Source organism: Mustela erminea, chromosome 2 (assembly GCF_009829155.1).
Source record: "Mustela erminea isolate mMusErm1 chromosome 2, mMusErm1.Pri, whole genome shotgun sequence".
In the NCBI taxonomy this organism is placed as follows: Eukaryota; Metazoa; Chordata; class Mammalia; order Carnivora; family Mustelidae; genus Mustela; species Mustela erminea.
In genome coordinates, this window is record NC_045615.1 from 130,062,303 (window position 1) to 130,088,653 (window position 26,351).

At 40.5% G+C, this 26,351-nt stretch overlaps 2 protein-coding genes across 4 annotated transcripts in view; one reads left to right on the top strand and one right to left on the bottom strand.

The window, feature by feature from the left end:
• Positions 1 to 16,562, top strand: part of WDR19 (WD repeat domain 19) — a 99,691-nt gene extending 83,129 nt beyond the window's left edge. For all 3 annotated transcript variants that reach the window (XM_032334108.1, XM_032334110.1, XM_032334109.1), the window contains 6 exons: positions 786 to 867; positions 2,672 to 2,822; positions 3,726 to 3,849; positions 4,641 to 4,717; positions 5,019 to 5,143; positions 16,260 to 16,562. In XM_032334108.1, the coding sequence (XP_032189999.1) occupies positions 786 to 867; positions 2,672 to 2,822; positions 3,726 to 3,849; positions 4,641 to 4,717; positions 5,019 to 5,130 (546 nt within the window). In that variant the 3' untranslated portion in view covers positions 5,131 to 5,143; positions 16,260 to 16,562. The remainder of the gene's footprint in view (positions 1 to 785; positions 868 to 2,671; positions 2,823 to 3,725; positions 3,850 to 4,640; positions 4,718 to 5,018; positions 5,144 to 16,259) is intronic.
• An 85-nt stretch (positions 16,563 to 16,647) lies between these two features.
• RFC1 (replication factor C subunit 1) overlaps positions 16,648 to 26,351 on the bottom strand; it is a 77,776-nt gene continuing 68,072 nt past the window's right edge. Inside the window, exons 21-25 of the mRNA XM_032334111.1 lie at positions 26,113 to 26,230; positions 24,517 to 24,662; positions 21,495 to 21,708; positions 20,150 to 20,341; positions 16,648 to 19,190 (exon numbers count right to left, since the gene is read on the bottom strand). Of these exons, the coding sequence (XP_032190002.1) occupies positions 19,107 to 19,190; positions 20,150 to 20,341; positions 21,495 to 21,708; positions 24,517 to 24,662; positions 26,113 to 26,230 (754 nt within the window). The 3' untranslated portion in view covers positions 16,648 to 19,106. The remainder of the gene's footprint in view (positions 19,191 to 20,149; positions 20,342 to 21,494; positions 21,709 to 24,516; positions 24,663 to 26,112; positions 26,231 to 26,351) is intronic.

Consider the following 26,351-nt stretch of genomic DNA (forward strand, 5'->3'; position numbering starts at 1 on the left):
TGAGGCCCAGGGAGTCAGCAGAGGACAAGCAGCAAGGGAGTCCCTCCCCCTTCTGGTATTTACCGGGTAGCAGTGCTCAGGAAGTGACGCCATCAGCCGTTGCTTAGACCTGATGCCTGGGAGTTACTCTCCGCTCACGCTGCACGTTCTCACCAAATACCAACCAGTTCTGCCTCCGATGGCTCTACTTCTCTCCACCCCCACCCCGAGCCCACAACAGACCCCCCCCCAACCCTCTCCCACCTCTGGGGGCTGCCCCATCTCGCTGGGTGATACGGCGACATCTTGCCTCGGCCCTGTTGGCTCTCCAAGCCTCCTCTCATCCTATGCGTCAAGGCCCCCCTCATTCTCAGTACTCCCCCAATCTCAGGCCTTCCGGCCGCCGCTGCCCCCTTGCCCTCTTCCTTTAACAGCTCATCCTCTCTTTCTGCCTGAAAGACTTGGCTTTCAGGTCTCACAACAACTTGGCAAAGTTGGCATTATTAGTGCTCTGAAAATGGCCTGTACGAGCTGGATCAGGGATTTGAACTCATGCCACGTGGTCTGGGGCAAAGTAAAAAGCAGAGCGTAGAGGGGGGTAAGGTCGGTGAGGCCACAGGGTCAGGCGGCGCTGCTGGAAGGAGAAACAGAGAAGAACTCCCAAGTGCCTTAAGCCAAGTAGGGCTGCGAGGATCATGGGACAGCTCGTTCAGGATCATAATGAAGGAGTTAATTATGTGGGGGAATAAAGCATGAATTAGGGTTAATTAAAATCTCTTAAGAGCAACATACGTCATTTATTTCAGATTCACGTGAAAAGTGGCGATCATATGAAAGGGGCACGTATGCTTATCCGGGTGGCCAACAACATCAGCAAGTTCCCATCACGTACGTACTGTTGAGAAGGACCTGTCCCCCACGTGTGGACCTCAGTGTGGCACTGTAAGATTGACAGTCACTAACCCCTCCAGCCACTGTTCTCTACACAGATTAACTCATTTACTCCTCACACCCACCCAGCAAGTAGTCTAATGGGACCCCAAGACCACCCCCAAGTTCACTAGGACCCACACAATGCAACCCACAGTCGTGCCAGAGGCTAATATTTATTACAGCAGAAGAATACAAACCCGGAGCAGCAAATGCAAAAGGCACATGCACGGGGCGAGGTGTGGGTGAGAACCAGGTGCATGTTTCCGAGTCCCCTCCAGCAGAGTCACACAGGACACACTCCTCCAGCAGTGAGGTGTGTGACAACACATGTAAAGTGTGTCTACCAGATGCGCTCATGAGAGGGTCAGGACCCAGGGCTTGTACCAGGGGCTGTCAGATTCCCAGAAAGCAGATGTTCAGCGTAAACCACACTGTTTGTGCAAAGAGTTCAGGTACAGTGAGCCACTCTGATCTGGAAATGGGGGGACGCCTGGCTGGCTCAGTGGGTTAAGCCGCTGCCTTCAGCTCAGGTCATGATCTCAGGGTCCTGGGATCGAGCCCCACATCGGGCTCTCTGCTCAGCAGGGAGCCTGCTTCCCTCTCTCTCTCTCTGCCTCCCTCTCCGTCTACTTGTGATTTCTGTCAAATAAATAAATAAAATCTTTAAAATGCAAACTATTTAAAAAACAAAAAAACAAACAAAAAAACTACACCCGTGGGCACTGTTGTTTCTCTGTTTTACCGGAGAAGCAAGCAGAGGGGAAAGAAGTGAAGTGCACTTGCCCAAGACCGCACTGTTCAGCTAGTAAGTCTGACCCTGTTCTCAGCCAGGCCACCGCCGCTACAGAAGGTCCCCTCATTCTTAGCGACATGTCATTCTAACATTCTTCAGTTAACAGACTTCCTCACACTCTGTGTCGGGGGTCAACAAAGTCTTTCCGCAAAGGTACAGATGTCAACTGTCTGGGGCTTCATGGACCATAACGTCTGTCACAGCTACTATTTTTACATAAACCATACAGAAATGAATGAGTATGGATGTGTTCCAACAGAATTTTACTTTCTTGGGATGCTGACATTTGAACCTCATATTATTTTCACATGTCACAAAATATTTTTCTTTTTATTTTTTTCAACCATTTAAAAACATAAAGGCTACTCTTAGCCCATGAGCCATACAAAAACAGAAAGCCTGATTTGGTCCACAGGTAAGAATTCACCAACCCCTCCTCTGTACCTGTCTTCTTTTTTGTTACATGAAAACGACTCCACAATTAATTGTATACCATGCTGGCTAAGGGAGCAGTAGGGAACAGACACTGGTAGGGCCTTTCTAGAAAGCAATTTGGCAATCTGTGCTAAGAGCATTTTTTAAAAAGTCACGTTCTTTGATCCAGTAATCCACCTTCTGGTATCTGTCCTGAAGAGAGAGACACATGCCGAGGTCAGTGCATAAACTTACTAATCTCCCTGACCATTCACAGGCAGTCCTGTCACATGCAGAAACACATCTCTGGTTTGGGAGGATACATGCGAAAGGGGACCTCAAGGGAGTGCAGGTCCAGGTGCTCCAAGGAAGAACACAGTATAATCACAGGGAAGATATTCTGATGCACCCCCTTGCCTCATGAAACAGGTCCTACCTGGTTCTTTGCCAGGAAGAGCAAACTTAGAGGTGTGATTGTGTTGTCCTCCTGAATGGGGACAGAGTCGGGACAGCAGAAGCACTGGGCTTCCTACCCTCCCGTGTGTATTGCAGACATTGTGCCGATCCTGACGTCCACGGTGATCGAGTGTCACCGAGCAGGCCTGAAGAACTCTGCTTTCAGCTTCGCGGCCATGCTGATGCGGCCCGAGTACCGCAACAAGATCGACGCCAAATACAAGAAGAAGATCGAGGCCATGGTCAGGTAGGCAGGGACAGCTGCTTCCACGGTCTCACCGCATCTCACAGATGCAGTTTTCAGACTCTGGCTGCTCAGGTGCGGCTCAGGGAGCGAATGGACTGGGGTGGCCGTTAGGACTGTATTGAGCTACCAGCAGCAGAAAACCCAACAATGGCTCGAAAAACTCAGGATTTACTTGACTCTTAAACGAAGAGTCATGGTTCAGGCCTGCTGTGTCCTGGTGGCAGCAAGGAGAGAACCCTGAGTCTTCCAGCTTTGTATCAGGAGCACAGAAGTGTCCTCCTCGTGAAGAGTTGGGGATTAGTGCGGGGGGGGGTTTGTTAGAGCACATTCATCCCGACCGTCCAGGGCCACTGCGGCCTGGGCCCTAGCTCGGAAGAGATGCTAGTCATTCTCTCCCCACGTGAGACTCCTCTCCAGCTGGGGGGTCGAATATGGTAACTGCTAGCCATGTGTGGCTATTTAAATTTAAATAAAATTAAATTAAATTTAAAACTCAGTTTCTCACACTATCTGGATTTCAAGTGCTCGGAAGTTTCACGTGGCTCCCGGCTGCCACACTGGAGAGCGCGGGAACACTGCCGGGGCCACGGGCACTTCTGCGGCACAGCCCTGGATAGCCTTGACCACTTCAGTCCACGAAGGGGAGAGACGGGGGGAAGAAGCGGGATTACCCCATCAGTGGCATCCGTGGCACAGGAAGAGTGGAGAGAGCACGAGCCACCCATGTTCTGTGCTATTTACTATGCTGCAAACTCCAGCCCCCACATGTGGCCTGGATGACGCGACACTTTAACCCCTCAATTCCTCTCCCTCCGCCCTGAGCGGGAGTGCAGGCTCATGGGAGCTTCAGCCGCAGACCCCGACTGTGCAGAAGTAGGCATGTTATGTGATCCTCTCTCACAGGAGACCCGATACCTCCGAGACAGAAGAGCCCACAACCCCGTGTCCATTCTGTGAATTTCTTCTCCCCGAGTGTGAACTGCTCTGTCCTGGATGTAAAAATAACATCCCATATTGCATTGCAACAGTAAGTTTGTAATACGTATGACTTTATATATATGTATTTATAGTCCATTTGAATACTTGATGTGTAAAAAGCACACTTGGCAATCAGATGGTCCCTGGGCTTAAATCCTTCTGCCACTTTACTGGCTCTGTGATCCTCTGCAATTTGCTTTACCTTGCTAGGTCCAACCGTAACAGCGCCTGCCTATAGAGAGAAACCGCAGGCTGGTGACAGGACGTATGTGAAGCCTCAGTGCTCTACCTGGCATACTGAATAAGTGGTGGCTTTTATTATTCGTTTTAATATTAAGACCTTGTAGAAAAACTTTTGAAGATTTTTTTGAGAAAGAATATATGCACATGTGGGGAAGCGGGGGAAGGAGCAGAGGAAGAGGGACAGCTGACTCCACGGTGAGCACAAGCCCGACGCAGGGTTCCGAGGGCTCAGTCCCTGACACCGAGATCATGAGCTGAGCCAAAATCGAGTTGGACGCTCAACTGACTGAGCCACCTGGGTGCCCGCTGTTAGAAGATTTTAAATACCAGATTATTTGTTAATCACTAGACTAACATAAAATTTATTTTAAAGGGACATAAATTTAGGTAATGATATCACAAAATTGAAGACCATTCTTTATACATGAATTGATAAACGAAATCTGGCTTCTGTCTGTTTGCCCCTATCTCTTTCTAGTCAATTGCTCACCAAATTTAGAGGTCTGGCTTTTAATTTTAATACACTTATTTTAATAATTGAATAATGGCAGGAAATTTTTAAATGATGAATTTTACTCTTAAGTGTACTGTTTCCAGGGCCGACACATGTTGAAGGATGACTGGACCATGTGTCCACATTGTGACTTCCCTGCTCTGTACTCGGAATTTAAGATGTAAGTGTGCATCATTTCACTCAGTCACTCAGATTTACCCCAAAATAGGCCTTTCATTCAAACACTCTTTTATTCTGAGGTCTCCTTATTCATATTCCTAAAGATCTCTAAAGGCCCAAAGCTTCTGTGACCTTTGAGGACATTATCCTTAAAGGGGATCTTGCATGAGACTGAATATTCCTGGTTCTTAAATTGTGTGATGAATGTGTACCAAGGAAGTGTAGACAGGCTTGCTTTTCACATTAGAATAACCTAAAGCTAAAGGAATGTTAATCTCCTCTGCCGTTCCCTCCCCGAACAGCATGTTAAACACGGAAAACACATGTCCTATGTGTTCTGAAAGATTAAACTTTGCTCAACTAAAAAAAATCTCCGACTGTACCCAGTTCCTGCGGACAGAGGTGGAGCAGTGAGTGGCCCGTGCAGGTGAGTCCCAGACCATCTGCTCCCTTTCCCAGGGCGCGAGGGTCCGGAGTAGGCAGGATTTATAGTTTGTATTGGCTCCTTTTTGTGTATTGTGTAACTTGTCCGATTTGAAGAATCTGACAACAAACCAGTTGATGTCCTTTAAAAATGCTAGTCACACTGTCTCCATGGTGACAAAGGCTTTTCGGCTGTGCAGCATCATAGATTCCAACTGTAATGTATTTTATCAAATCATAAGGGCTTCTTTTTAATCAGTCCATTAAAACTAGAGCCAGCTAGTAACAGTGGAGTCTTTTAAAGTTCAGAATATATCATAAAACTTTTGGCATCCACAGATTGGAAAAATCCCTTTTTCTTTCCAAGTCTCATTTGTGCCACGTAGAAGGGGCCCACACCCCTTCCCTTTGCATTCCATCGGCAGGAATTTACTCAGAGCCACACACACTGCAGAGGGAGGCAGGGAGGGGTCTGTCTCCCTGGGAAGCCAAAAGCCCTGCCCAAACCTGGGAGACTCTTCAGAGAGAAGCAGGGAGCTGAGTCCCGGCCACGGCATCTCCCCTAACCTGGTTAAAGGCAACTCTCGGTTTGCTCTCCATCGGCATCGTCTCAGTCAGGAGCAGCTCAGCTCAAGCCGCTGGTCTGGGTGGAAACCTGGTCATTATCTGTGACTCATCTCACCCTCAGCCCTGTCACCCAGTCCATGGGCAAGTCCTCTCAGTCTACCTGCAGTGTTACCAGGTTCCTTCATAAAGCCTCCAGGGGCTTTTTCTCGCACATGCAGAAACAAGGAGCAGCCGCCGCCCTGTCTGCTCCCTGTGCTGCAGCCCCGCTAGGTTTTTTTGCTGTTCCTCATGTGCTCCTGCTTTCCACAGCGCCCGCAAGCGCTTACATTCCCATCAGCAGCATATGAAGGCTCCATTTCCCCACAGCCTCAACATCTTTTTGTTTATAATCATTCTAGTAGGTGTGAAGTGGTAGCTCATTGTGGTTTTGATTTCCATTTTCCTAGTGACTAAGGATACAGAGCATCTTTTCTTGTTGGTGCTTGTTGGCCACTTGGGTATCTTCTTTGGAGAACAGTCTATTCAAGTCCTTTGCCCGTTTTTTTAACTGGGTAATTTGTCTTTTTATAGTTGAGTTGTAAGAATTCTTAAGAGACCCTAGATACCAGTATTTTATCAGATACATGATTTGCAAATTTCTTCTCTCATTCTGTGGAAGAAGTTTTTACTTTCTTAATAGTATCCTTTGACGTAAGCATTTTTATTTTGATGAAATCCAGTTTTTTTTTTCCCTCTGGTTTCCCACACACCCACCCCCTTGTTCACATTTGGACTCTTAGCTACGAGTTTTATAGTTGTTGCTCTTCATTTACATCTTTGATCCATTTAATTTTTGTGTATGGTGTGTGGTCAGGGATCCAACATTCTTTTGCCAGGTACATGTTCCAGTGCCTTTTGCTGAAAGACTGGTTTTCCCCATTGTTACTGGGTTGTCTTTCTGTTAATTGAGTTGTAAAACTTCTCTTATTTGTATTTTGTAGATAGAGGTCTGAAGATATATTTTACAAATATTTTCTCTGTCTGTGGCTTCCCAATTCTTTTCCTTAATGGTATCTTTTGGTGAGATTTTGTTGAATTATAATTTATACAATTTTAAGTTTTATGGTTATTGTATCCTGTCTAAAAAAGTATTTGCCTACTAACAAGGCCCAAGCATATTCTAGTATATTTTCTTCTAGAAGCTCTAGGTCTGTGATCCATTTTGAAATTATCTTTGTTTACACTGTGAAATGAGGACCGAGATCCCCCCTGCCCCAAGTGGATAGCCAGTCTTCCAGCACCATTTATTGAAAATTCTTTTCTTTCTTCATTGAATTGCTTGGGTGCTTTTTGTTGAAAATCAATGAGGTTTTTAAATGTTGATCTATTTCTGGACCCTCTCTTCTTTTCCATTAATGTATTTGTCCCCTATTTCAATACTACACTGTCTTGGTTACTCTTTCTAATACATCTTTTTTTTAATATATAAAGATTTTATTTATTTATTTGACAGGTAGAGATCACAAGTAGGCAGAGAGGCAGGCAGAGAGAAGGAAGCAGGCTCCCTGCCAAGCAGAGAGCCCGATGCGGGGCTGGATCCCAGGACTCTGGGATCATGACCTGAGCCGAAGGCAGGGGCTTTAACCCACTGAGCCACCCAGGCGCCCCTATCTTTCTAATACATCTTATAGTCAGGTACTGTGGATCCTCCAATGTTGTCATTTTTTACCAAGATTGTTTCAACTACTCTTAATGTTTTCCATCTCCCTATAAAATTTCAGAATAAGCTTGTCAAGTTCTATTTTTAAAGCTTGCTCAAATTATGATTGGGATTTGCTTCGTTTTCTTATGGCTGTATAACATATCATCTCAAATTTAGCATCTTAAAGCAATATACATTAATTAAGTCCATTTTCTTATTGATAAATACTTGACATCAGTTGTTTAAGGTGTATAAAAAATGGTTATGTATGGGGAAATGATTATTACAGTAAGTTAACATCCATTACCACACAGAGGTACAAATGGTTTTTATTGAGAACTTTAAATCTCTTAGTAACTTCCAAATATACAATATGGTTAACTGTAGTTAACATATGGTACAATACATCCTTTATGACCATGTAACTTTTCACTTTTATCCATTCTACCCACTCCCCACCAGAGGTCTCTGGCAACAACAAATTGTTCTCTGTATCCATGAGTTCCATTTTTTTTATACACATGAGAGTATACAGAATTTTGTCTTTTTCTAATTTCACCTACTGTAGTGCCCTCCCTCAAGGTCCATCCATGCTGTGGCGGATGGCCGTATTTCCTTCTCTTTTATGGCTGGATGATATTCCTGTGTGTGTTCATGCATGCATACACATGTGCCACTTTCTTTATCCAGTGTCATTTCTTTATCCAGTGTAGATGGACGCTTAGGGTTGTTTGCTTGTCATGGCTATTGTAAATAATGCCAAAATGGACATAGGAGTACAGATATCTTTTCAAGACAGTGATTTTGTTTTTCAGATAAATACCCACCAATGGAACAGCTGGACCACATGGTAATTCTATTTTTAATTTTTTGAGGAAGCTCTATAGTGTTTTTCACTGTTGCTGCACCAGTTTGCGTCCCCACCAACAGTGCACGAGTGTTCCCTTTCCTCCACATCTTTGCCAGCACTTGTGATTTCTTGTCATTTTGGTAATACCCATTTGAACAAGTGTGAGGTGACATATGATTGTGGTTTCGTTTTGCATTTCCCTGATAACCAGTTATGTTTGGCAGTGCCCTTTCATGTACCTGCTGACCATCTGCCTATCTTGTTTGGGAAAATTTCTATTCAGATTTTATGCCCGTTTTTTAATTGATTTTTTCCAACTGAACTGTAGGAGTTTTTTATATTAATCCTTTATCAGATCTATGATTTGCAAACATTTTCTCCCAATCCATATTTTGCCCTTTCATTTTGTTGATGGTTTCCTTTGCTGTACAGAAGTGTTTTTGTATCTGTGTTCATCAGGGATATTGGCCTAGAACTTTAGCTTTACTGCCTTTCCGCCTTTGTTTCTGGTGTTGAATCCAAAAAATTGTTGCCAAGACTGATGTCAAGGAGGGGCGCCTGGGTGGCTCAGTTGGTTAAGCAGCTGCCTTCGGCTCAGGTCATGATCCCAGCGTCCTGGGATCGAGTCCCACATCGGGCTCCTTGCTTGGCAGGGAGCCTGCTTCTCCCTCTGCCTCCGCCTGCCATTCTGTCTGCCTATGCTCACTCTCTCTCCCTCTCTCTCTCTGATAAATAAATAAAATCTTTAAAAAAAAAAAAAAAAAAGACTGATGTCAAGGAGCTTATTACAGTCTATATCTTCTCCCCACCCCCCATTTTCTTCTAGGAATTTTATGTTTTCAGGTTTTCTGTTCAAATTTTTAATCCATTTTGAGTTGATTTTTGTGTGTGGTGATTTTTTTGTGAGCTAGTGGCCCAGTTTCCTCCACACCACTTATTAAAAAAACACTTATTAAAAAGACTGCAGTCTTTTTATTAAGTGGTGTAGGGAAAACTGGGCCACTAGCATGCATATATGTATTTTTCCCCCCTTGGCTCCTTTGTCACAAATAAATTGACCATATATACATAGGTTTATTTCTGAGCTCTCTATTCTGGTCCATTTGATCTTCACATCTGCTGTCTACTGTGTGACTATTTTTATGCCAATACCATACTGTTTTGATTACTATAGCTGTGTAATATAGTTTCAGGAAATGTACCTCCAGTTCTGTTCTTTCTCAGCATTGCTTTAGCTACTCAGGATCTTTTGTGGTTCCATACAAATATTAAGATTGTTTATTCTATTTCTGTGAAAATCATTGGAAACTGATAGAAACTGCATTGAGTCTGTAGATTATTTTGGGTAGTATGGACACTTTAACAGCTTTAATTCTTCTAATCTGTGAGCATAGAATATCTATGTATTTTTCTTTCATTTCTTTCACCAGTGTCTTCTAGTTTTCACCACACAGGTCTTTCACCTCCTTGGTTAAATTTACACATAAGTATTTCATTCTTTTTTATGCAGTTTTAAGTGGAATTGTTTTCTTAATCTCTGATAGCTCATTATTAGTGTATAGAAATGCAACAGATTTTTGTATATTTTGTATCCTGAAAAAACTTCACTGAATTCACTTATGAGACTTTAACAGTTTTTTAGTGGTCTCTGGGGTTTTCTACATATACCATGTCATCTGCAATTAGTGATACTTTAACTTCTTCCTTTCCAATTTGGATGCCTTTTCTTTCTTTTTCTTGCCTAACTACTCTGGCTAGGACTCCAAGTACTATGTTTAATTAAAAGTGGTAAGAGTAGGCATCCTTATTTTCATTCTGATCTTAAGAGGAAAAGCTTTTAAGCTTTTAACCATTGAGGAGGACGATAGCTGTGGGCTTGTCTTATATGGCCTTTATTATGTTGAGGTATGTTTCCTCTACACCCACTTTGGTGAAGTTTTGTTGTTGTTGTTGTTTTTAATCATTAAGTGGATGTTGAATACTGTTAAAATGCTTTTTCTGTATCTACTGAGTGATCATGTAATTTTTATTCTTCATTTTTTTAATGTGGTATATCACACTGATTGGTGTATGAATGTTAGACTATCCTTGCATCCCTGGAATAAAATCCAGTTGGTCATGGTCTATGATCCCTTTAATGTATTGTTGAATCTGGTTTGCTAATAGATTGCTTGGGATTTTTGCATCTATATTCATCAGGGATATTGGCCTAGAACTTTATTGTGATATCCTTTGTCTGGTTTTGGTAGCTGACTAATGCTGGCACATAAAATGAGTTTGGAAGTGTTCCCTCCTCTTCTGTTTTTTTGGAAGAGTTTGAGAAAGACTGGTATGAATCCTTTAAATGTTGGTAAAATTAACCAGAAAAGCCATCTGGTCTTAGACTTTTGTTTGCTGGGAGGTTTTTTCCATTATAGATTCAGTCTCCTTGCTAGTAACTAGTCTGCTCAGTTTTCTGTTTCTTCATGATTCAGTCTTATAAGGTTGTATGTTTCTAGGCATATTCCATTTCTTTTCTAAGTTGTTTCATTTTTCACTGTGTAGTAGTTCACAGTCTCTTTTTTTAAATTTTTTTAAATTTTTTATAAACATGATATTTTTATCCCCAGGGATACAGGTCTGTGAATTGCCAGGTTTACACACTTCACAGCACTCACCATAGCACATATCCTCCCCAATGTCCATAACCCCACCCCCCTTCTCCCAACCTCCCTCCCCCTAGCAACCCTCAGTTTGTTTTGTGAGCTTAAGAGTCATTTATGGTTTGTCTCCCTCCCAATCCCATCTTGTTTCATTTATTCTTCTCCTACCCCCTTAACCCCCCATATGGCATCTCCACTTCCTCATATCAGGGAGATCATATGATAGTTGTCTTTCTCTGATTGACTTATTTCGCTAAGCATGATACCCTCTAGTTCCATCCACGTCGTCACAAATGGCAAGATTTCATTTCTTTTGATGGCTGCATAGTATTCCATTGTGTATATGTACCACATCTTCTTTATCCATTCATCTGTTGATGGACATCTAGGTTCTTTCCATAGTTTGGCTATTGTAGACATTGCTGCTATACACATTTGGGTGCACATGCCCCTTCAGATCACTACGTTTGTGTCTTGAGGGTAAATACCCAGTAGTGCAATTGCTGGGTCATAGGGTAGTTCTATTTTCAACATTTTGAGGAACCTCCATGCTGTTTTTCAGAGTGCTTGCACCAGCTTGCATTCCCACCAACACTGTAGGAGGGTTCCCCTTTCTCCGCAACCTCGCCAGCATCTGTCATTTCCTGACTTGTTATTTTTAGCCATTCTGACTGGTGTGAGGTGGTATCTCATTGTGGTTTTGATTTGTATTTCCCTGATGCAGAGTGATATGGAGCACTTTTCATAGTAGTCTTTTATGATCTTTTGTATTTGTGTTATCCAATATACTATCTCTTCTTTCGAGTCCTTCTTTTCTCTTGGTGAGTCTAGCTAAAGGTTTATCTATTTTCCTTAACCAGCTCTTAGTTTTATTGTTCTTTTTAGTCTCTTTCCTTTATTTCTGCTTTGTTATTTTCTTTCTTCTATTAACTTTAGGCTTAGCTTGTTCTTCTCTTTCTAGTTCCTTGAGGTATAAAGTTAAGTATGTTTAATTTGAGATCTTTCTTGTTTCTTGATGTAGGCATTAATTGCTAGGAGTTTCTCTCTCAGAACTGCTTTTGTTACCTCCGTTAAGTTTTGGTATATTGTCTTCCCATTTTCATTTGTCTCAAGATATTTTTTCTTTTGATTTCTTCTCTGACTCACTGGTTGTTCCATAGCATGTTGTTGAATCTCCACATATTTTTTAATTTTCCAGTTTTCTTCTTATAAATAACTTCTAGTTCCATACGATTGTGGATAGAAAAGATGCTCAGTCTTCTTGAATTTATTGACTTATTTTCATAGCCTAACCTGTGATCTGTCCTGGTGAATGTTTCATGTGTGCTTAACTCTGTATATTCTGCTTTTGGATGAAATGCACTGTAAATGTCTGTTAAGTGTGGTGTTTCCTTATACTGATTTCCTATCTGGATGCTTTGTCCATTCTCTGTCCCCTGCTCTTACAATATTGCTAGTTCTCCCTTTAGACCTTAATTTTTGCTTTGTATCTTTAGATGCTTCTATGTTGGATGCATACTTACAAATGTTGTATCTACTTTTGTGTTGATCTATCATTGTATAATGACCTTGTCTCTTATTATAGTCTTTAAAATCCTTTTTGTCTGATATAAGTAAAGTTATTCCAGATTTCTTTTGATTTCAATTAGCCTGAAATATTTTCCATTCCTTCACTTTCAGCCTGTTTCCTTAAAACTAAGTCTCTTCTCAGCAGCAGGATAGATGGATATTGCTTTTTAATCCATTCAGCCATTCTTGATCAGAGGATTTTAGCGAGTTTGCATATAAAGTAATTATCAACAGATACAGACTTACAAAATAGCCCAGAAAACAATAAAAATGGGAGTAAGTCCATTGTCCTTTCCTTCTTCTCTTGCTCTCTTTATGATTTAAATGACTTTCCATAGTGGTATGCTTAAGATTCCTTTTATCCTTTGTGTATCTACTGAAGATTTTTGTTTTGTGGATACCATGAGGATTACATTAAACCTATTTTAAGTTGATAACAAATTCTGAGGCTCTACATTTTTATCCCCCATTCTATTTTTGATGTCAGTTTGTATGTCTGCATCTTGAGTGTCCATTAAATTATTGTCATGATGGTTATTTTTAATACTTTTATAAGTGATTAACCCACCACCATTACAAGATTATTCTGAATTAACAAATTAACCTTTAAACATTCAGATTTATAACTTTCATATGTCTCCCTCTATTAACCAGCACTTCCAGCTTAAACCACCTTTAACATTTCCTGTAAGGCTGGTCTGTGATGAACTCCCTTAGCTCTTCTTTGTCTGGAAAACTCTCTTTCAGTTCCAAAGGACAATACTGCCTCTATTAACCAGCAGAATATTCTTGTTTCACATTTCTTTCACAGCAGTTTGAATAGGTCATGCCACTGTCTTCTAGTCTGCAAAGGTTTCTACTGAAAAAGTTGCTGATGATCTTACAGGGGTTCCCTTGTATGTAACAAGTGGCTTCTCTCCTTTAGCTTTCAGCAATTTAATTATAAGGTGTCTTGGTGTGGGTCTCTGGATTCATCTTGTTTGGAACTCTGGGTTTCCTGGATCTGGTTATCTGTTTCCTTCCCCAAGTTTTCAGACTTTCTCCTCTCTTTTGGGACCCTCATATTGGGAATATTGGTTGATGTTATCCCATAAATCCTTTAAACGATAATCACTTTTTTTCATGCTTCTATCTTTTTGCTGTGCTGATGAGTTCCATGGGCCTGTGTTCAGATTCATTGATCCTTTCTGTTCATTTAGCCTGCTATTGAACCTTTTTATTGTATTAACCAGTTCAGTAGTTGTATTTGAGTCTGTGATTTGTTTAGTACTTTCTTCACTTTGTTCATGAATTGTTTTTATGACCATTATTGTAAACTTTTTATCATGTAAATCACTTATCTCCATTTTATTAAGGTCTTTTTCTGAGGTTTTACCAGTTTTTTGGTTTGGAACATATTCTTCTATTTCCTCATTTTCATTGACTCTGTGTTGGTTTCTAAGCATTAGCTAAAACAGCCACCTCTCCCAGCCTAACCATTCAACACTGCCCTGGTTCTTCTTTCTTTGTTGCTCCCAGTAGTTGAGGAGTATGCCAAGACGTGTCAGTATCCTGAAGGGGGAAATCTGTCAGCACCTAGATGCAGACTGATTGAAAGCTGAACCTTCAGACCATAGTTATTAAGCAAATAAGCCTCTTTCATAAAGACTGGACATTTCTGTCTGCTGCTTCTGCATTAAGCACTGAAAGGCTAGCTGGTTAAGAATGGTTTGTTTGTGACAATCTAGTTAGGACTTGCAAATGTAAAGCTCTGCTGGCCACCAGAGCTAGGTGATTATCGTGTATCCCTTAACAAGCTTGTTCACAAGCTCCTTTTTGAGAGATATTGGCCATCTGGCACAAGGCAGAGAAAGAACACGAAGATGGTGCTTGCTAGCCTCCACAGTCTCAGCAGAGTGTTGTAGTTGGCCCCCCGGTATATGTTAAATTAGGAGCCTGCCTCTCAGGCCAAAGCTTTTAAGACAATAGGCCTTTTTCACAGACAGGGTGCGTTCCACTCTGCTGCCTCTGATCTGGGCCCTGGGGGATTAGCCACGGTGGGTCCATGTGATCTCATTTTGAACTGTTTTTTAGTTTGCCATATCCTTTTAGTTCTTGTGGATTCAAGGCCTGTTGCCTTTTAAAGCTAGAGATTTTGGAGGCCCATCTCTCAGGTGGAAGTCTTAAAAGTCAGGCACCAAATGTGGGGTCCAAACCCTTTACTCCTCAGGGAGAAGCTAGGAGCTATTGAATTCCCTCCTGGTTGTGTCATCATGCTGGGGTGGGGTTTACAGCAAGATTTCCTCACCCTCTCCGACCCATTTTGCTGTGGATTTTTTTCTTGTTCACCTGATGTGCAGGAGTTACTTAGCTAGTTTCTAGGATCTTGTTCCATATGCAGCTGTAGATGCACTGTGTCCATGGGAAGAGGTAGTTCAGGATCTTCCTGCATTGCCATCTTGAACTGGAACCTATCTCACAATTTCTGTGGATCAGTAATACAGGCATGGCTTAGCAGTCTTCTGTTCAGGATCTCACAAGGCTGCAGTTCATTGGACCTGCAGTCCAATGTGAGACTCTTGTCCAGTGTGTTTATTGGCAGAATTCCATTCTTACCATCAGAGTACTGAAGCCCTTGAATCCTAGAAGCTGCCCTCAGTTTTCTAACTGGCATTTCTAATGGCATTCCTTTCAACATGGAACTGTGCTTCCAGTCCAGCATAAAAGTCTCTTCTAAGCTTGTGAAGTTCAAGGGTTTACATGGAGTTTATATGCAGATTTGGGGGACAGTGCCCTTTTCAGGGTATTATCCCTATCACTTCAGTAGTTCTACCAGGCCCAAACTCTATTCTCTCTTTGAGCTAGAAGACTATGACTTCTCTGTCCTCATGGACTTACCCTCAGGTCAAACGCAAAGGAAGATGAATCTTACCCAGTGGACTTCTCTTCTTTCAAGAACTAACACCTTTCCAATTTCTGCCAGCTTTTGGTTGCTCTTCCAATACCTTTGAATAGTTGTATTTTGTCCCGAGTTTGTAATTATTATCTGCAGGAGGATAATCTACAATTCTGCCAAAGGAGAATCTTGCTTATGTTTTTAATAATCCTACATAGACTCTCTCCAAACACTATCCCTGCACTAAAGTAGAGGCTTAATCCCACAGTTCCCGGTAAATTATGATTATGCACCATCTTTTGAAAAAGTCACTATAAATGTCTTATTGAATAATGAATAGTGGTTGAGGCTACTGTTCACTGACTGACTCCTTTTATCTTATGTTACTTTTAAGATTTTATTTATTTATTTATTTATTTATTTATTTATTTTTGACAGAGAGAGACACAGTGAGAGTGGGAACACAAGCGGGGGTAACTGAGGCGGGAGGAAACAGGCTTCCTGCAGGAAGCCTGATGCAGGGCTCGATCCCAGGACCCTGAGATCATGACCCGAGCTGAAGGCAGAGGCTTAACAATTGAGCCACCCAGGTGCCTCTCACTGACTCCCTTTAGACAAGGAACCCTTAATGACCATTTAGTTTCAGGAAAATCTTCACAGATTGCTGAGCGCTTACCCTGCATTTTCCCATTCTTCCCAGTAAAGGGACTATTATCATCACCCTCACTTTATAATAGTTCAACAGTTTGCCTGTACACTTTGAGTCAAAGCCAAGATTTAAACTCAATACTGATTACAGACCGGAGGTTTCTAACTTGAATAGCCATTGCTCCACATTCCAGAAATGAGCAAAAATTTTTGTAGCACAGCTTGGCTTTATTAGTGCATGCCAGTCATTTGAAACACTTCTAAAGATGTGGGGTTTGTCTTTTCTAGATACAATGTTCCTGAAAAGATACCACTTTTCCACAGGAGGCAAAGCTTCTACCCTGGTGGTTTCTGGATACAGAAAAAAGAAAGACTCTTCAGGTCACAGACATTGTACAGTTGCCATTGTAGAATGGCAAAACAGTGACATGTAACCTTGCTGTTGATTATACTTCATAGAGTTCTTCTTCAAGTTACATATTATATGCTCTGCACTGTTAATAGTAGCCTATGATGGAACTGTAAATATTCAACTTTTTGATAACTTTTATATTTTGAAGTGTCTCCTTTAAAATAAAATCGTTCATTAGATATTTGTAATGTTTTTCCTGGGTTTAAAGGGAGATAGCACTGTGAAGTTCGGGCAGCACAGACATTAACACTCAAAAGTCTGAAATGAGAAGTTTAGTAGAATCAGTCTTAGAATAAAAACACCAATTTAAAAGAATGAAACTATAAACCGTAAGCTTTTATATGTGTTGTTAATTCCTTTCACAAAATTAAATCATCTGACTGCCCCTGAAGACATACATTTTTCAAAATCTTCCCCATATCACACACACCTCATATTTTTCCTGCATCATTATATGCTTCCTTGTCATCCAAAGCCAATGTCTCCAAAGTGTGGGCAGCTGGCAGTTAGTGCGAGAGCCTAACTTTGAATGTTTCAGATGAGAGGATCTTACCGTATAGCCACCAGCATCCTGAGTATTACAAGTGTACCTGCCGGCCTATGGTATTAGGTACTAATACCTAATCATGTCTTCCTGCAGCCAAGCATCCACATACATGATGCCTCCAACTTTATGATCTGATCTTCTTCCTGCAAAGCCTGGCTAGAGAATAAGTGATACAAGTCACTGTCATTAAACCCACCTATCATCCTCTTATTTTCCTATTATCACTGGAAGGATGTTGTAAAGTTAAAGGAATAAGAGCCAAAGGCACTGTGGGATTTGTGTGAGTAAAGCACACCATAGTTGGAGAGTTATCGGCTTAAAACATTCACTGATAAGCATAATTACACCAGAACATATTTAGGAAGATACGACAATACTGCTCCTTGTTAATAACTTCAAGAGGCCAATAATGTTGCTGCAGTAATGGACCGCAAACACTTAACAGGATGGAGGAGAAAGCACAGTAGTTTGTTACAGCTTCCGAAATGGCCAAGACACAACAGATCTGAAAAGAAGTATGCCATTTTATTCTGCAAAGCCATGTGGCGTCACAAAGCTTCAGCAGATCCATGTTGTCCTATTTTAAAGAGCAGGTTTATAATCTCTAATTCTAAAAGTTATTTATCTCATACACTGATTATGCCAATCATAGAGCATTTAGAATTAATAACAAAATCATAATTTACAAGTAAATTCATATCCTTCTTCTGGCTTAGGAGCTTACACCCCCTTTCTTGGAGAGTAAAAAACAAGTAGGCAGCATGACTTTCGTATCAGAAAGCAATAGAAACAGGAGAATGTGTGAAAGCAAGCCCTGCTCACCCCACTGGTGAGGTGAGTTAGTCATCAATCGAGGAGCTCTTCGCTGAAGCAGACATTTCCAGCTGGGCTTTCACAGAGAGGGGCAAGGCCAAAGGCAACGTTTAATTCCCATAATGAAGTCAGGCTACAGGAAAGACATTTTTCACACTTGTAAATACACTTTAAATGTCTCAAGAACTTTATGTCTCACCTCCCAAACAAGACTGTCAATTACTCAAAGGGAGGAAATGGTATCCTAATTTTACATGCCTTTTAGCACATACCTCTGAGCATTTACTGACAAAATTCCAAAAGAGCTAGACAACTAAACTCCAGGCTACTTCCACGGCCTCAGAGCCACTCTGCAAGTACAGTTACAGGGACCATCCAAAATTCCAGTACGATCTGTACAATCGCTCACAGGGCAGAACCAGAGCTCCCAGAGGAAAAGTAACGAAAGCCAGCATTCATTTTGTCCCAAGGCAGAGTGAGACTGAGATCCTGACCCGGCCTACACCCTACTGGCTTAAACCTGATGAGCTGAGACTTTGGAAGGCTGAAAATGTGGCTTACAGTCCCCCATCCCCTCCAGTGATGCCACAGGGGCCTCGCCATGACCTGCTGTTCTTGACAGAGATCCCGCCAGCATTCACAGACGTACTTAGGTTAGGAATGAGAGTTCTGACTGTCCAACTGCCGAAGTTCTGCTTCACACAGCTGGTTAGTGAGGAACAGAGTTCGCTTTTTACCCAATCATTTGCAAACTAATAAGGAATGTAATATACCAACATATTATTTTACTGTACAAGATGACATTTTAAGAATTTGCACATATGTCGCGTGGAACATTTTTATTCCTAATTTATATTTTGTATGATATTTGACAATATACAAAGAATACCAGCCCTAGGTGGTGACTGTTTTGTATTATGATTTATTTACAAAATTTCACCACAGCATAGTTACTACCTTTTTAAAAAAAATTGGCATTGGTCCTATAAAGGCCATTAGGATAAATTCTTAAGCCTACAAAAATCGCCTTAGTACCAATGTTCCCAGGCATATTATTGTTACCTAAAATCTGACTCCAAAGCCCACGTGCAGTTTCTGATTATACACAATTTGAAGCACAATCTAATTAGATTGACAGGGGACAGTGGAGGACCCAAGCAGTCCTATCAACCTCTATAAGAGGTGTATGTTAGCCTACTGGTTACATCCCTCTAGCTGTACCACCATTTATTTATAATGGGACCACGGAGTTGCCCCATTATGCTAAAATATGATTCCTTTGGAAAAAACAAGGCATTATCTAGACAAGCTAGACTGGTCAACGGGGCAAGTAAAAAGTGGCTGTCAGTAGTGGAAAACAGTTTCATTTCTTTGAACTTTTTCCTTTTCCTTTTCTGGACTCCTTATCTTTTTCTGATTTTGAAGGCTTTGAAGATTTTGTCTTTTTCTGTTGGGAGAGAAGAATGCACAAAATAATTAATAGCTGTATTTGAGGCAGTGAAGTAAGTCAATTTCTACAATGAAGCAAATCTTTACCTGCAACTTAATAAAAAGAAAGGTTGCAAGCATCCTTCAACTACCACTACGCCTGATGAGCTCGCTTTGAAGCAACAACTGGGCTAGTTGGGGCCTTTGACTACTGAAAAGCTGTTTAGAATCTACAACTAAGATATGTTCCCCAGGCACACAGTGTCTTGGATTTAGGAGATAGGTACATTTAGGGAAGACAAAATAAGCAGGACATAATTTACTAATAAGGTAATGTTTTAAAGAGGAATTTCCCGTCAGTTTGAGAAGAGGAGAGAGGGAGAAAATCTTATGTCTATGGAAGACTAAAGAGCTATACTGGAGAAGGCCGCTTTTCTTTCCCCTGCATATACAAAACAGAAATGAAGGACAGAATGACACACACTAAGGACAGAAAAGAACAGAGACTAGATTCCTTTGCCTTAGCCAGTGGTTAACAGTGGGCAGATACTATAAATGGTTTTAATCTTTCCTAGCACAAGACAAGATTGTTTCATCCTGAGAAACTTCTATAGGCAGTTCGATGGCTATAGCAAAACACAAATTACAGGAGAGAGAGACAATTTCACGAAAATGTTTCTCTTAATGCAACTGTAAAAATATGTCTATTGTAAAACACACCAATGTACCAACAAAAATGGTACTTTTTCTAAAATAGCATATGACCATCAATATGATGGCCTATTTTCTTGCTTTCTTCCACTATTATAAGCAGCTATTTATAAGAATAAAATCTATACCTTTCTCCACCCTCAATGTGATGAACCTAAAAACTTAAAACAGGCCCTGAATGATTTCAGAAGGCAAGTTGTACACAAGAAAGGATAAAACTATTGAGGGAGTATCATGGCATTTCCTGTCTGTAGCTTAAAATACTACCTTGATCATTGCATCAGTTTCCATAGAGTCTTGGTCTTTCTCATCAGATTGAGAGCCATCTTCATTTAACTCTTCATTGTATTCAGAATCCAGCACGGGGCCTGTGCTGTGTCTGGGTGTCTTTACAGCCTGAAGGGAATATGGAATGAGGTGGACTTCCTTATTGTAAGTTCTCGTGAAGGCTGCTTTCACCTATGGGAAAGGAATAGAGGCTGTTAAAAATATAAGGGCCAAAAAATCCTTTTAAACTAAAGGTTTTGTGAGATCCTGCAAGATCCTTAAAACATTCTGCAAAATATTATATATGTACATTTAAGTGTATTTCTGCACATTTTTCTGTGGTGAAGTTCTATTATTTTCCATGACATTCTTAATAGAGCCCGTGAGTCAAAAATAAGAACCAGTATTTGGGAACATTAGGCAGGCAAAAAGAGAGAAATTTAACTTGTGAGATTTAACCGTGCATTCCACTGTTCTACAAAGTAAGAGGTACAGTGAATCAATAAATCAAAAAAGACTTAGATATGGTCCAAGTTAAAGTTGGCCCTTAGGTACCACAAAATACATAAATTACCTTCCACAAAATACATAAATTACCTTTATCATAATAATAATGGTTATTTAAAAATACTAACTTGATCATAATAATAATGGTTAATTAAAACCACTAACTAACTTGAAAAGCCCTAACTTGAAGCTTCTAAACATAGTTGTAGAATTGGTCCTTGAATTCTAACAGTGGTGGTCTCCTGGGAGAATTTACCCATAACCATAAAGTCAGATCAAAATTCTAGAGAAGGCAAGCCACAGAGAATATTTATCTTCTAAAATGGCACCAAAGAAATAGGCAGAGTGTGAGGTAGTAGATATTAAAAATTCATGTTATGTCATTTTAATTTTTTCATGCTCATTATAAAGTATAACTATTATAACTATAATAAACACTAAATTCACAGATTAGGCAGACTAAGAAAAAGTATAAAAATCCTCAGCCAATAAACACATCTTTCTTTTCATAATATATTACCACCACCTGACTTACTTCCCCAGGCTCATCATTTTTATAAGGAATACATTTATATTTGCTTCTCTAGATTTCATGTCTTGCTTTTCCACTCAATGCAAAGCAATGCTAAAACTACAAATCGTTAAGGTCAAATCCAGAACTCCATTCTTAATACTGCACTCAAACAGAATCTTTGGAAAGCCTAGGCCATAAGAAGGAAAAGCATTTAAAGGGGAAAAAATTAAACCGTTTTAGAGCACCTACAACATTTCTGAAACACTTCTACTACAAATCTGGTAATTACAAAGTGATGGAGAATCAGTGGGTTACATAATTTACCTTGGGATCCAGCTTGGAGAAGGGACTAGGTTTGCCTCCCCAGTTGCTAATTTCCATGATATTCTCAAAGTCTTCTTTCATCAAGTAGTAGGCGTCCATAAGAGCAATGACATCCTGTACTCCTTCTACCCCTTGTGAGGTCAAGGGCTGTACAAGTGCATCCCTTATATGGGACAGGTAATCCATATTTACAGTCCTTTTGCTGGAGTAAGTTCTTAAGCCAAAACAAGAGAGACATAACTGTAGTCAGTGGCAAACTACCACCAACTCAAGCCACAGTATGCTGAAGTTCAATCCACTTTTATTAATGCCCAATGTCATGTCTACTATTTAACAGCTGATAGAGAAAGCCTAGCACTACACCATCAGGATAATGGACACACCAGTGTGCTCAAAGGGAGTAAATATGAAAAACACAAATGTGGGTTCCATTACCAACCCACTCTCAAAGCCTGGGCAGCACAAGACTTCTATGTGCTCAGACTTAACTAAGCCAAAGATTACTCATTCCAGTTCCAAATATTAAAAACATCAGTAAAAGGCAGTGAGATTTCCTACCTCAAGTTCCACTGCAACTTCCTCCAAGAGGGTCTGTTACACCTTTTTATCTTTAATTCTAACAGGCAAAATTACACATAAATATTTCCCTCATATTTCCTAATACAGTTACTCTGAAATCTTTAGTTCTAGAGCAGGGCCTTCCCCAAACTAAGAAAACTGCAGAAAATGTCCCTGTATAATCACAAGGTGGTCCACACTTGTGAGGGGAAGGCTTCAGGAAAAAGCCTGCTGCGAACGACAATGTTATTATGAAATGATTTTCTCTCTTGCTCTTAAATATTGTCACGTAAAGACAGAAGATAGATGAACAAAACAAAATGCTACCAGTCAAAATCTTTCCAATCCAGCTGCCTCCATCATCAAATGAGGCAATTATATGTGTGCATAATCCAAACAAGAAACCTCAGAGGTTCCTGGGCTTCAGAACCCATAAAAATGTTAAAATTATTCATGGGTCCTGCTCTTGTCTTCAGGTAACTGAGTCTCAATAGTTCTCTTGATTTGAAATCTAGAACCCTGCCCCCAACTGTTTTACAACCTAGACAAGGAACCAAAAAAAAAAAAAAAAACCCTTATTTTAAATTCATCCATTTCCTCAAGATTCAATCTTCCATTGTCAAGCACAACTAGTGCTTGAAGACAAATATGAGCCCTAAACCACGGTGCCTAAGAAAATCATGAAACCTTTGTCAAAAGTGTTCTCTTACTTTGTTCCATTACTGTTATCTTCTACTTAGAATCACAGAAAAGTCAACTCTAGAGAAGTCTAAAGGAACTATCTAGTGTTCCTACATCAAGCGTTCTTAACCTCAGAAATCTGTAATTCCCCTAGCATTATTTGTGCATTAGCACAATTGGGAGTAATAAAGATCAAAGAGCTTTCCAGATTCTCGAAGGCATCTGTGACCCCAACAAGTACTAATAATAAAATCGCACTTCCACTTTAAAGATAAAGAGAAACTGAGATCTATGAAAATTCAATGACTTAATTGCTCGAAAAATTAAATAAGAAGGTCCTAATTTACTTTAAAAATTGTGAAATTCACTATAGATATACTCTGCTGATGACAATCTCATATACGTGATTCATTAAGGAACATTTACTAACCCAATTTTATATGCTGGATGGGCAGGCCTACCTCCCACCAGAAATGTCTGGTCTAAAGGGAGAAGGGGACAGATATACAACACCACAGCCGCAAAAAATCGCGAAGTCCAGTGCCCACAACCTACATGAATACAGAGAGGGGGTCAGAGGCGGATACCCGCAGGGCACAGGGATGCTTCACCTTTTTAAAAAGCAGAGGGCAGGGAGGAGGAAAAGAGCTCAGAGCGTGGCCCCCCCTTGAGCAATGAGTAGAGCAGTGGGAAATGCAACCCTTTCTAATTTCTAGAGACCACGGATATCCCTTGGTTCATGGTCTCTTTTCCCATCTTCAAAACCAACAATTAACATCTTAAAATGTCTTTCTCTCTGTGGCTTGATATGGCTGCCTCCCTTTTCTCTTTTTGGTAAAGACCCTTGTAATTACACTGGGCTTGCCCTATAATCCAGGATATTCTTTGCATCTTAAGATGGCAATAAATTCATGTCATTTTAAACCATTAAGTTCAGGTAATTTGTTATAGGAACAATAGGAAACGAATACAAGAGTTGCCCAAAAAAAAGACCCAAACCATAGACTAGAAAGAGGGAACAAAGTAGGAAGTAGAATTTTACAGGAATAGAAGAAAGAAAGAAATTTCAGTTCAGCTTCAAACAAAAGTTCTGAGTGGACCAATGTTAACATCACCTCCAGAGATCAGAAAGAGAAATAAAGACTGCTCAAGTTCTTCATGGTTAAAAATAAATTCCTAAAGTTCACTTAATACTTATATGCATGCACATTCTCTAAGTTTCTGAACTTTAACAACACTGTACCAAATAAGAGTTTTTGGACTTCATTAAACTTCTCCAAGCACACTGACTTTCAATCATCTGCATATCTGCCTCCTGTTCTCATATGCTGAACTATGTCCCCTATCCTAAATGACTCGGTCGGTCTACTACTAGGATAGCTAAAAACTAGTCCATTTATTTAAACAGTTCCCTTTTGCCTATTAAATTATTTGGAAGCTGAAACATTCTGTATGCCTACTAGTAATGGGCACAGTCATAATGATAAATGGTAGCACTACCTCAGATTTATGTAGTTTTAAACTTAATCTTAAAGTTATAGATTATCTACCAACTGGGCTTATTCTCCAAAGTATCCCTTTAAGTGATAAAACAAGTATTATATGGATTATAGATAATAAAACCCAGGCCGACAAAATATAAGGAACTTATCCAGGACCATTTATCTAGTTAGCAATAAAATCAAAACTAAAACACCAATCTTTTGACTTATGCTATCCTCACTGGATAAAGACTAAATATGCTACGCTGAGAAAATGCCAGACCCAGACTAACACCACTTACCTGAGACTCATGTGCAGTGCTAGGTCCTGCACAATACGATCGTGTTTTCCAGTAGATGAGTGCCGCCCCAACCAGCTTGGAAAGGTAGGAAACTGGGTCATGTACCCCCTCATTAACTCTCCAGGAAGAACACTGGCATAAATGGCCTGAAAAAAATCAATTGCAGTCCACTGAATTCAGTGCAACGTTGCTTCCTACGCTACTGGCTTCCAAGGAGTCTTGAGCAAACGAACCAACACTGTCCCGGGTACCTAATTCCAGAACATCACACCCTTTTCCTCTGTCTCTCTTCTGTCTGAGGAACAGCGGATCAGTCCAAAACATGTCATGGCCCTCAGAATGATCATCTGAGATTTCAGCCTCCTTGACCAACTGATCCCAAAACACCAGTTACTTCAGGAGGCAAAAGAGACTTTAAGAGGAACTATTAACATGGCTTTAACATGAACTATTGATAGCACAGCTGGATCAAAGCATGAAAAACTGAACAGAGTATTAAGTAAACTGGCACTTGGGAAAGTATTTTTAAAAAGGTATCCTTGAATGTCTTCTAAATCCAGGACTCACACTTTTTAAAAACTGGAATTATACATAAGTTTTGTACCCTGCTTTATTCTAATAATATTCTCTCATAAGCATTTTTCATATTAGTCTTTATAAATGATTTTAAAGACTGCACAATATTCCATCAAGAATGTTTACCATACTCATTCTCCTACTGCCAGACATGGAGATTTTCTCTGATTTCTAATAGTCTCAAAACTAAGGTAATATTTTTGTACATTAAGCTTTTCCCATGTTTAAAGTTATTTCTTTAGGATAAATTTTTAAAGTTACAATTATTAGTAAAAATAAATAAAATAAAATAAAAATAAATAAAATAAATAAAAACTGAACACTTGTAAAACATAAGAGAAAGGATTCTTTACATCCAGAATGAATCTTTGTTTTTTGGTATCCAACAAGGTACAGGCAAAATTAAGAGAGGAGCAGGCCTTCCAGAAGTCCCTTGCTTATTATTACTTGGGACAATAATACAGTATAAATATGCAAAACTCAACAAATAACATTCTTAATTATGAAAGTTTGCAAAACTCTGTTTTGAGTGAAAGCTACCCCTTAAATAAAGTGCCCAGTATAAAGCTGCCTCTTCAGCAAGGAAGAAGAAAATCAGAGTCACGTATCAGAGAAGTAGCCCCTGACCTGCCCTGGCTGCATCTCCAAGCAGGAGCTACTCAGTCACCACTGGGGAGCACCAAGAATGACAAAAAAGAAATGGACTGATTCTTAAGGTAAAACAGAGCAAATGAAACTTTTGACTCACATCTTACTTATGTCTGGAATCTAACATTCCTATTTCCATATGTCCATTTACATAAAAACTTTTGAAACCCTGAAAAATCTGGCTATTTTTATGTTTTATTTTTATTAAGAAATGGACAATTGTGACCCCAGAGTGTTTTAATCTAGAACAGACATTATCTTGGCTGCAAGAGCCATAACGTTGCTCTGGCGCTGCATGTAACTACAGGAGCTCACAGCTGTTCCGTTCTCCCTGAAGCAGAGTCTGCATCTTAGGGAGAGCCCTGGGCTTACCTGCGTGGGCAGGAGACTCCAGTTCTGTTTACTCCGGATCTGACGGTCCACTAGGTCACCATCACATATGCTGTCTGCTGCTCTGCTTAAAAGCATCAAGTGCTTTTTCATGTCTCCCCTGCATAAATAAAGCAGTTTGGATGACACCACTGTCCGCACTCACGGCCCTCTCTCCCAGGAAGGTGGCCTTCCCTGTACCAGGAGGGAACGAATTCTACCCCTCGCGAGCTCCAAACACT